Source organism: Sceloporus occidentalis, unplaced genomic scaffold (genome assembly GCF_023333645.1).
Source record: "Sceloporus occidentalis isolate IW3139 unplaced genomic scaffold, rSceOcc1.0.p SCAF_1, whole genome shotgun sequence".
NCBI classification, from domain to species: Eukaryota; Metazoa; Chordata; class Lepidosauria; order Squamata; family Phrynosomatidae; genus Sceloporus; species Sceloporus occidentalis.
In genome coordinates, this window is record NW_028316981.1 from 21,738,975 (window position 1) to 21,751,157 (window position 12,183).

Sequence of the window (12,183 nt, forward strand, 5' to 3'; positions counted from 1 at the left end):
CACAGTTTTGTTTTGATTCACCTTTAACCCTGGTATTTCAGCAAATGCCTCCAAAGTATAATTGAAAGCCGAAAAGCTATTAAGGGGGTCATCTAAGAAGCAAATGAGATCATCGGCAAATGCTCTCACTTTATAAACATAATTCTTAATCTTCACTCCCTTAATGTCAATATTGCTTCTAATATTATTTAACAGAACTTCAAAGGCAACTATAAACAAAAGAGGTGATAAGGGACAACCTTGCCTTGTCCCTCGCTCAATCTTTATAATGTTTGTTCTTTTGTTGTTTATCAATAGCTGGGCTTTTTGGTCCATATAGATCTCCAATATCCATTTGAAGAACTTATCCCCCAGATTCAAGCACTTTAATAGTTCCAATAAGAAGGTCCAGTTTATCCTATCGAAGGCCTTTTCTTCATCTACCATCAAAAGAGCCAGCTTCCTTTCGTTGTTACGTTCATACTGTTCAATTATATTTAAAACTATTCTCAGATTGTCTTTACCATGATGGTTAGGGAGAAACCCACACTGATCCTCGTGTATATGATTAACCAATATATTTTTTAGTCTTTCTGCAATTATGCTTGTATATATCTTATAATCTGTGTTGGTCAGAGAGATTGGTCTAAAGTTACCTATATCATTAACATTTTCATTTTTTGGAATTAGAATAATCAGAGCATCTTTCCAGCTTTAAAGGAGGTCTCTAAGAAAAAAAAACCTATTTCTAAAAAAGGGTCAGTACCTTGAAGAGGTCTTTTAAAGGTATCCAAAACTCAGGATGGATTTACTGCCCACTGACATGGGAACTACCAGCCACCTCAGATGGGGGCTGTAGTCTAAAAAAACTGAATGGCAAGTAAGCCCCAAATCATGCAGCATACAGATGGCCCTCAGTACTAACTGTATAAATTCCAAAAAGAAAATCTAGATTTTCACATTTTATATAAGGGACATTATTTTACTACACCATTGTATATCATGGGACCTGAGCATTCACATATTTTGGTGTCAATTGGGGGGGAGGTCCTATAACCAAATCCCAGTGGACATCAAGGGCCCACTGTATTTGATCTGCTGTTAACTCATGGAGAATTATTCCTTTCCAGTTACTGTGATGTTTGGAGCACTTTCCTGCCTGCTCCTTCTCTCCTGGCTTGGCCTCAGTTCTGCTTCTAGAGGAGATAATGTGGTGGTCACTAGTACTGGCCCAATCCAGGGAAAACACATCATGACAGAGTCTGGCATGGTGACAGCTTTCTTGGGAATCCCATATGCTGAACCTCCTGTGGGGGAACTGCGTTTCCAGAAGCCCCGTCCCCATCAGCCGTGGAGTCACACCCTGCTGGCCACAAGCTTTGGTAATTCCTGCCACCAAGAGAGTTCGGGTCTTCCTACTTATCAACAAGTGCTAGATTCAGAACCCAATTTGCCAGTTTCTGAAGACTGTCTCTTCCTGAACATCTGGGTGCCTCATCCCTGTCCCTCTGCACCAGCCCCCGTCTTTGTTTGGATCCATGGAGGTGCCTTTTTCATGGGTACTGGCTCTTATGATAGAAGTCTCCTAGCCGCCACTGAGAACATCATTGTGGCATCTATGAACTACCGTCTGGGCTCCCTGGGCTTTCTGGCTCTACCCCCAGGTGCTCCAGGGAATGCTGGGTTGTGGGACCAACACTTGGCACTGAGTTGGCTGAAGGAAAACATAGCTGTCTTTGGGGGAGATCCAACTCGGCTAACCTTGGGGGGTCAAAGCGCTGGGAGTGCATCAGTGGGTTTCCACCTCCTCTCACCGGTCAGCCAACATGTCTTTGCTCAGGCCACTTTACAAAGTGGAGCTGCCATTTCCCCTTGGGCTTGGGTGAGTCCCGAAGAGGCCAAGGTCAGAGCGAGAACTCTAGGTCAGATGTTGGGCTGTGCAGAGAATGATGACACAGATGTGATGAGCTGTCTGAAGAGGAAGGATCCGGAAGAACTCATGCAGAAGTTACCTGATATGGAGCTAAGGGATCTCGTAAGTACTACATTTGTGCCAACAACAGATGGGGAATTCCTTCCAGATGACCCTCAGACTCTTCTGGACTCTAGGAGGTTCCTACTTAAGCCCATACTGACTGGCTTCACCCTTGATGAGGGCACTATATTCCTCTATGATAATGCTCCTGGTTTCAGCCTATCAAGTGAGAGCCTGATCAGTCATAAGCAGTTATTGGAGGGCCTTCATCTTGTGGCACCAAAGGCTTCTGACTGTGCCATTAAGGCTGCTGCATTCATCTATACACATTGGAAGGATGGAGAAGAGCGATATCGCAATGCGATGATCAAAGCTACTGGGGACCATCTCTTCTTGTGTTCTGTGGCTGAGGTGGCCTCCCGGATGGCGGAGGCTGGAAGCCAGGTTTTTGCCTACATCTTTACTCACCGCCCCCCCTTTGAAGGTGCACCTGACTGGATTGGGGTGCCCCATTGTGCTGAGTTGCCTTATCTGTTTGGTAACATACTATCTATGACAGGAAGTAATTTCACAGACACAGAGACTGAAACGATACTGAGCCAAAGAGTTATGCATTACTGGGGACAGTTTCTGAGAACCGGGTAAGTGATCCTTTCCACATATTACTTTTGTGCTCCCACCTGTCTCCTCTTTTTGTGCCCACTCCAATCCTTTTCTTTTCTGAGTATCAGAATCCTACTTGTCTATCTTCCTCTTCTACAGGTAGAAACTCAGGCATGGTACAGACCACCCTTTTGCGCCTTGCTGTCACCAATTTTACGGTTAGGGATCACACGGCAAGTGCATGGTCCCTAACCCTAGCATGGCGTGGCGGCATAAGAATGGCGGTGCCCCATGTATATGGGCACTGCCATTGTGATGTAAGCGCCATGCGATGTCCGCACAAAGCTGCGCATCGTCTACCTTGTGGTGCTAAAAGAATCCTTTTTTTTCCAGGTTTTTTTTTACTCCAGAGGGAAGCTGTGTGGTTTGGTGGTTGCTGCTTTCCTCTGCAGGGAATTAGGCTGCCGGCAAGCCGCTCTTTTGGGGAGGTCTGTCCTGCGCCTCAGTCTCTTATCTTTATTTGAGTTTTGGTCTGTGCTTCTCATTGGTAGATTTTTTTGGGAGGAGGGGGTACTTGAAACACAACTCACTTCCTTGAAAAGTCACACTTTGCAAAGCAATTTAAAAAGTGTCTTGAGCTAAGTTGGCCTCAGAAAATTTCACAGATACTCCAACGGATCAATCTGGACAGTCATGAATTTGAAAGGCTAGATAATATTGCTCGGTGAGATATTGACCAAATGCTCTTCACTCTTAGACAAGGTTACCATAGATTCATATATCATTGACCATTGAGTCAACCCATTGCTCAACACAGGATCTCCATCTGAAGCATCCCTATCAAGTAGGGTACCAGCCTCTTTCTGCAAATATCCAGAGAAAGAAACCCCAGCACCTCTCTAGGCAATTGTTTCCATTGCCAAACTGCTGTTACTGTCAAAGAAGTTCCTTTGCATGTTCAGCCAAACTCTACTCTCCTGTACCTTCAAACTATTAGACCTGGTCCTGCCCTCTGGGGCAGCAGAGAACAGGCCTGCTCCCTCCTCTGTGTGGTAACCCTTGAGGTACTTAAAGTGTGCAATAATGTTGCTTCTCAGGCTCTTCTTCACCAAGCTGAACATACCCAGTTCTTTAAATGTTTTCTCATATGGTTTGCTCTCTATACCTCTTACCATCCTCATTGTCTTTCTCTGAACCTGCTCCAACTTATCTATAACCTTCTTAAAACGAGGCACCCAGAACTGGGTATAGTACTCCAGATGATACCTATTCAGTGCAGAATATAGTGGGACTATTATTTCCCTCTGCTTGGAAATGAGGTGTCTATTAATGCAGGCTAAAATAGCATCCACCTTCTTTGCTGATCAACAATAATCTGAAGGCCTTTTTTTGCATGTAGTACTGCTGAGCCATGTATTCCACCTAGTAATTCCCTGAAGTTCTTAAAATCAGCTTTTTTGAAGTCCAAGCTCTATGTTTCATTATGCTCTTCTATGCCCTGCCTCACAGTTGTGAATTCTAGCATTACATGGTCATTTCCCTGCTGGAATTCTGTAAGTTCTTTGGCATTGTTTTCCTTTGCTTCATCCTTTAGATCTAGGGTGACCAACCCCTCCCTATTGGTTAGCAACAAGTCCAGCATTGCCAATCCCCTTCCTCTACCTTTTGAAATAAGAAATTATCTCCAAAGCATATTAGCAGAGTTAGTCTGCCAGCATATATCAGGGTAATTGAAGTCCTGCATAACTATGGATCGTATCCCATTAGCAAAGAAGACAGCTTACCTCTTCCGGCTTGAATTCAGGATCTGGGATGCCCCCGGATGTTATCATACCTAAATTGCTGCCAATCTAGCCAGGATGCCACCGTCCGGATGCATCCTGGGTCAAAGCCTTACTCAGCCAGCACTTTTTTTGAAGTTGGGGAGTTTCCAACCTCAAAAATTGGCCAGCTGAGCAAGGCCTTGACCTGGGATGCAACTGGGTGGCAGCATCCCAGCCAGATAAGTGGTGATTTAAGTATGATAACATCTGGGGGCATCACAGATCCTGAATTTAAGCCGGAAGAGGTAAACTGGCTTATTTGTTAATGGGATAAGCTCCTAAATATACCCCACACTGCATATATTCATGTATAAATCTAGAAATTGTGACCCAAAAAATGACCCCAAAAACCTGGGCCAATGTATCCACAGGTCAATGTTGTTGGATTTTTTTTTCTTTTTTGCATTCTCTTTCCCCCTCCTTAGACTGATAGATTTTCCTGTATGCAAATCCTGCTGTCTCCCCTCTTGCAAACATCCCATTTGCTCCTATTGAATCTCAGGGCAATAACTTTGCAAATTGGTAAACAAACCATTGTGATTTAGGTCACTCCCCTTTTGGGAAGTTTTCTCTCTCATACAAATATTTTTGTCCTGCCTTGTTGAGTTCTCCATCTTTCTCTTTTCTCAACTTTCTTTGGAAAGATGTTGAGATAAATATTTCTTCTTTACCTGAACTATTAGCTGGATTAGAATATAGCCTCTATGTATATGTAGGTTAAAGTCATTAGTAAACTTTTGTTTAAACTGCAAGATACTTGTGTTTCTTGTTTTTTGAGTCAGTCTCAGCTTTTACAGAAGCATAGTTAGACTAAGGACAAGTATCTGCTACTTTGCTGATTTAAAGCTAGACCCTAGCAGGCTTGGCTTTGATAGTTTTTATAATTAAATATTTTTGTTTCCTTAAAAAAGGCTGAAGCAGTAGGAAACTTGAATTGCCCTACAAATGTAAGTACTGCACTTTAACTTATCAAAAAAGGGACCTGTCTCATTCTGTGAATGGAGTGGCAAAAGGCCAGAGCGTAGTTTGTTTCGGGAGCATCTAAAAGAAGCACTGACCCCCTCTAGTCTCTCTGCTGTGAGTGCTTTTGACCTTTTTGAATGCCTGGTTAGGCAAATGGCAGCTCTTTGGCACTTCCCCTCAAATCAATCAGGCTTTGAATAAGACTTTTGTGTATGTTTGTCACCTTTTCTGGATTAAAATCAGGCAAATTTATCATTTTAAAATTAAAGGCTATAAGAAGCCATATCATCTACATAATCTGTCATTCACTTTTGATATCTTTCTGTCCTTGTGTAGTTCTCTATCTATTACTGACAGAAGAATTTATGAGAATACCACCTGTGCCTCACACCCTTTTTGCTTCCTGCCCAATGCTTCATAGTCAGAGGTGATCTGCTCAAACATGCTCTTGGTCATGTCATTGGTATCCACATGAATAAAGAGAAAGAGGTACTAATCTGTGTTATTGCTGAGTTTTTGCAAGTGGTCAGTGACATCCCAGATACAGGCACCAGGAAGACAGCACACTTCCTAATTCATCTGGTCAGGATGGCAGACAGAAGCTTCAATGCCCCTGAGCAATGAGTCCTTCTTTTTTTCTTGTCATGGTGGATAGTTATCTTGACTCCTTCCATGGCACTCGGTATCCCTTGTTGCTGCCGCTATCCTCCTGAAGATTTACAAAATGATTGCATAGTTAGAGAGGTTCTGATTCCCATCTGCATGGTCTGCTTCTGACAGTGACTGTCCTCAAGGGTATTTCCTCACCATTACACTCTTCTTTATTTTCCTTGCCATTTTCATCTAGTTAATTTTGTATGGTCTGTTCTCCCTGTGTTCTACCCAGGAAGTTCTCCAGTTCTCTGATGCATTGAAGAGACTCAACACACAGCTGTAGCACAGCTTCTCTTCCAAGAGAGCTACCAATCTGCACTTGCTGTAGGTTTAATTGGTGAGGTTTTCTGGCAAGAAGACAAACATTGCACATACATTGCAGTAAACAACTATGGATCCTCGTGCTTCCATCTCAGCAGTTATTTCTCTCTTAGTACTCCATTATCTAGAGAGTCACATTGGCTCTCAGTTTTTTCCCCCTGTATTCCATCTTGGAAACAAGTTGGAGCAAATAAATTTATTTTCAGTTTGATACAAGAGCTCCTAAAGGTTGCCTCATGTGTGTGTCTGTGTGTGTATGTATGTGGTCAGTAAACCAGCATCCATTATGAAGTAGTTATTTAGACCACCTTAAAATATAGTGACTTCAATTATGGTTTTACTTTCTGGACTTGGTATTTTTGTAGGTTCTGGAGGATTGGGAGGCTGCACAGTAATCTATCCTTTCTCCTTTCTTTTTTTAAAAAAACTTGTTTGAACTTAATGGGCAACATTTTCTTCCCATTACAGGTCTCCTAATGGGGAAAATGGCACAGAGTGGCCTCTCTTCACTGGACAGAATTTCTTCCATATTGACACAGAGACAGCTCAGGCTGAGAAAATGTCACCCACCTTGTATTGTGGAATCTGGGGGTTGTTGGACCCCAGAGGTAAGTAGTATGATTCCTAAAGGATGAGAGTGTTCCCCATTGTGTTCCCCATCACCATGTGTGGATGTGAGAGCTGGACAGTGAACAAAGCAGATAGAAAGAACATAAACTCATTTAAAATGTGGTGCTGGGGAAGTGCTGAGAATACTGTGGACAGCCAGAAAGTCAAATGGGGGATTGAGCAGATCGGACCTGAGCTCTCCTTGGAAGCCAAGATGACCAAATTGAGGCTATTGTACTTTGTACTTAGGATCAGATATTTTCCAGGGCTTCCTGATGAAATTGAGTCTGGCTGGCTGGCCAGCCAGCTACAGTATGCTTCTCAGAGACAGTGGTAGAGATATCTTTACAATCAAGGAGACCACAAAGGAACCCAGGTGGGACTTTCCTGCTGATCTGTCAATATTGGGGCTCATGCAGGTGTGACAAATAATTTCTATATTTTTTACTTGAGTGTAAAAGTGCCCTGGGCAGATAGGAATTCGCTTTGCACTCTTCAGATGTCTTCCAGTGATAGTTTCCTTGAACCACACTTTTTAAAAAAATTGTTTTCCAGATTGTGAAAAAGCCTGAGGAGAACATTCTCTGGAGATTATAAGGTGAAAATTTCTGGCAATCAACAAAAGATCAGAGATGTTTCTCAGCAGCATCAAGATCACTTCTCTGTTCTTCCTACCCTAAAGCTAAGTTCCACTGTATCCTTCTTCTGTGGCATTTTTACTTTGCAGGCGAAAAGACGTTTCAGGATCTCATTTTAATATTATAAAAGGGGAAGGGTCTTCCAAATGTTTTGAAATCATTAACAGTAGCTTTAAAATATTATTTCAGCCTTACTACTATAGCTTTCCAGTCCATATGCAAATAAAAGAGGCCAGCAACTATATGAATGTGTGATTTTTTTTTGTTATTTATCAAACCAATTTTTAATATGTAACACTATATGTTTCACACATGGGTGGGGTCAATAGTTGAATCTTTAATAATAATAATAATAATAATAATAATAATAATAATAATCTTTTATTATGTCCACTGCTGGTCTACTACTTGGGTGGTATGGATTATCACATGCGAGGGCTTAAATGCCTAAATCAGTTTCCCACAATTCAGTGTCATCCAGAAGTGTTGGATTACAATTCAGTCATTCACAATGAAGCCATTGAAGGACATCCATTGGAGAAGTGTGGCCTAAATACAGCAGTCCTGTTGAATAAATGAGTACTGACTCACCACTTCCCTATCGATTCCATAGATTTTCTACAGTTGAAACTAACAATTTGAGTTAGGTGTTTGTAGTGCAGATTTAAAATCTACATGGGATCTTATCAGAATTATTGTAGCAGAAATCTCATAGATTTCTGCTACATTATCAGTAACTATTTTTTCCTTTATCTCTCACATTAGCAACCTTCATACATGGTACTGGACTGTCAATGCCATGGTCTGTGAGCAGAAAAGAAAGCAAACAAAAAAGCATATCTAAACTCCTTTTTGCAGTCCCTCGCCCTGTGGTATTTAGACCTTTGTAGAATCCCTATCTGTCTCTATCCAACTAGCATCCATACCATCTAGTTACTTACCATATATATTCTGCAATGAGAGAAATGGGAAAAAACAAATCACCAGGAACAGATGACAATCCAGTTGAACTACTACAACCCATACTGACGGAATCAATTCCAATCTTAATCAACATATGTCAACCGATATGGAAAACAAAACAGTGGCCAACAAGATTGGAAATGATAAATTTACACCCCCAAGGTGACACAAAAGACTGCAGCAACTATAGGACCATAGTGCTAATCTCCCACACAGGCAAAATCATGCTCAAAATTCTGCAACATATACTCCATCCATACATGGAGAGAGAAATTCCAGGGGTTCAAGAGAGGTTCAGAAGAGGAAGAGGCACTAGGGGCCACATTGCAAACATATGATGGCTAATGGAGTGCACCAAGGAATTCCAAAAGAAAATAGCAAAGCCTTTGACTGCATAGATCATGAAAAGCTATGGAACACTCTTAAAGACATGGGAGTGCCAACCCATCTAATTATCCTGATGAGGAATCTGTACTCAGGGCAAGAGGCAGTGTTTAGAAGAGAACATGGAGAAACAGAATGGTTTCCAAGTGGCAAAGGAGTTAGACAAGGATGCACCCTTTCACCCTCTCTTTTCAACTTGTATGCAGAACATATTATACAAAGAGCAGGTTTGGACACAGAAGAAGAAGGAGTGAAAATAGGAGGAAGGAATATCAACAATCTAAGATATGCAGACAACACCATACTATTAACAGAAAACATTAGAGACCTAGAGCAACTACTGAGAAAGGTCAAGGAAGTAAGTGCAAAGGCAGGATTACTGCTGAACATAAAGAAAACAAAAATAATGATCACGGCGGATCTTTACAAGTTCAATCTTAACAATGAGAAAATAGAAATAGTAAAAGAATTCCTATACTGTACCTGGGATCAAACAAAGATCAAAATGGGGACTGCAATCAAGAAATCAGAAGAAGACTAAGAATGGGAAGGGCAGCAATGAAAGAACTAGAAAAGGTCCTAAAGAGCAAAGATATACAACTAAGCACGAAAGTCAGGATCATACAAACAATTGTATTCCCCATTATCTAGCGAGAGCTGGACAATTAAGAAAATGGACAAAAAGAGAATAAATTAAATCAAATGGAGATGTGGTGCTGGGGAAGAGTGCTGAGGATACCATGGAAAGCAAAAAGAACATATGGATTGTAGAGCAGATCAAGCCTGAAATTTCCCTGGAGGCAAAGATGACTAAATTGAGGCTGTCGTACATTGATCACATCATGAGGAGACATGAGTCATTAGAAAAGACAATAATGTTGGGAAAAGTGGAAGAAATTAGGAAGCGAGGAAGACCACATGCTAGATGGATGGGCTCAATTAAGAAGGTGACAGGTATGAATCTGCAGAAACTAGGATGAGTAGTGGAGGTTAGGGGTTATCGGAGATGTCTCATCCACAGGATCACCATGAGTCGAGACAAACACAACAGTTAAGTCGACCTCATGTACAAGTTGAGGGCAGGTTTTGGGGCCAAAATTATGAATTTTGATATGACATGGATAAGTTGAGGGTAAACCTAGGGAAATGTAACAAAGGATCATCTAAAGGATGAAGCAAAGGAAAACAATGCCAAAGAACTTACAAAATTATAGCAGGCATAACTGTGCTCACACTAAAGGCTGTATGGATGAGAGAGTATTTGGGGGGGGGGGGGGTCCAGTGCTTCCATGCCAGTTTACACTCTTGCCTTCCACTCTTGTGTTAGATGTAAATTGAGTCCACTTTAAAGGGACCAAAAAAGAGTCCACTCTTTTTGCACTGTAATTGTAACTGGTTTCGTTATTTTTATATTTACAAGGAGTGTATGGCCTGACTATGTTTGTCATGCTTTGTATCATAGACAGTCACTCATATCACTCTCATTGACAACAACAACAACAACAACAACTATAAAGGAACTATTTTAGTTACATTTGAATTACTTGACTGGAAAAGTTAGTTGAAGCACTGTAGGTACTGTATAACTAACCATTTTTGTGGGCCTTGGCAGGATATTTAGGTTAGGGCTATGAAATGCATTAAGAAGACTTTTTGAAGAGAGATGTCATTTGTACCAGACAGCAAAATATCTTAAGATGGTAGTAGTGGCACAGGAGTGGGAAGAGGAAAATTATTCCTCAGATCAGTAATGGGGCTATAGATTTTCTCCAATAGGCCCCGGAAATATTTGCATTTCCACATTCCATAATTTCCAGTTACTGAGAGAGCAGCTGGAGGAAAAACAGAACTTTCCCAGCCACCAAGCACTTCAGGGTAGTAAGAAGGGGATTTCCCTGCAACAGAATCACTCTTTGTCAAGAGAAACTTGAATCTGTCCAGCAGGCTCCACATTGCACAATAAGGTTCTGCAACTGGAATAAATTTTGGATGGCTGACAACTGGCAAACACGAGTTGCTAAATCCCAGGTCAGGTCAACTTGCTTCGTACTGCTTAGCCTGAGCAACAGACGCAGCTCCTGCCTAACCAGTTTGGCCATGGATATTGTAGGGGCTTGGAGAGAGATTTCTCTCATCTTGACTTCTGAGGTCCTTCAGGTGCAGTTGCTTAGAACTGGACCCAGAACAACAAACAAAACAAAACACAATCAAGCTATTGTACATCTCTCTGTTCCTGACCTGTGCTTATATTTGCTTAAGCTGTCTAGCGTTTACACTAGTTAGATGCTTCTATACATGTTTTGGACAATTTTTTTCTTTTGCATATTTTTCTAGTATTAAAATCACCACATTCTATTGATTACACTCATTTCCTTCTATATGTCAAGGGTCTGGAAATCAAGTCCTATGAGGAATGGTCAAGGGAGCTGGGAATATTCATCCTGGAGAAGGAACACATTAGAGGTGATTGAACAGCAGTTTTCAAATATTGGAAGCTCTGCCATGGGGTAGCTTGTTTTTTGCTGCTCCAGATGTTATGGGCCAAGCCAATAGATTCTAATTACAAGAAAGGAGATTCCAGTTAAACTAGGACAACACTCAAGGACTCAGGAATAGTTTTAGGTATAGGGCTTACCTTTGGCAGGGAAGTCATTTCTATTTACTTATTATGTTTTTACAAAACAATAAAACAATTGTGATCATGATCATGATTATCACCATCATTGTTGTCGTCGTCATCATCATTATCATCCAACTGAAGGTAATAATCTGAGTACCATGAATACAATGGCAAAATCCAGTTGGCCCTCCATATCCATGGATTCTGCATCCACAGATTCCACAATCCATGGCTTGAAAACACTCCCCCCTCCCCCCAAAAAAAATCCAAAAAGCAAACCTTGATTTTGCCATTTTAAAAATATGGGTCACCATTTTACTATGCCATTGTATATAACAGGACTTGAGTATCCATGGATCTTGATGTCCACGAGGGGTCCTGGAACCAAACCCCAGCGGATACCAAGGGCCCACCGCAGTGATCATTTAGTATTTTTTTCCACTGATAATTCCCAAGGGTATTCAATTGCATAGGCATCTTGATGGTCCAGTTTTGTTTGATGAATGGCGCCAGGGGTGGAGTGGGTGGTTGTATCCCTTTCAGACTTATTTTACGTAGTACCCGAATCTCCTTCTTCTGATGCCCTTGGTTACAGCTTTTTGAAGTGGAAGAGACTGACTGGGAACTTGCAAATTCTCCTTCATGTGTTTT

At 41.5% G+C, this 12,183-nt stretch overlaps 1 protein-coding gene across 1 annotated transcript; it reads left to right on the forward strand.

Moving 5' to 3' along the window:
- The first annotated feature begins 1,117 nt into the window (after nucleotides 1-1,117).
- LOC149321115 (cholinesterase-like) lies at nucleotides 1,118-7,691 on the forward strand. Its single transcript, XM_089508397.1, has 3 exons — nucleotides 1,118-2,595; nucleotides 6,787-6,926; nucleotides 7,483-7,691. Exons 1-3 carry the CDS (start codon nucleotides 1,118-1,120, stop codon nucleotides 7,497-7,499), a joined length of 1,635 nt encoding a protein of 544 aa, XP_089364523.1. The 3' UTR covers nucleotides 7,500-7,691.
- Nucleotides 7,692-12,183: the final 4,492 nt, after the last annotated feature.

Excerpts from the sequence above, each read along its gene's own strand:
- LOC149321115 (XM_089508397.1), top strand. The coding sequence starts at position 1,118 with ATGTTTGGAGCACTTTCCTGCCTGCTCCTTCTCTCCTGGCTTGGCCTC. Across the intron at positions 2,596-6,786 it reads GGACAGTTTCTGAGAACCGG|GTCTCCTAATGGGGAAAATG; the intron begins GTAAGTGATCCT and ends TTCCCATTACAG.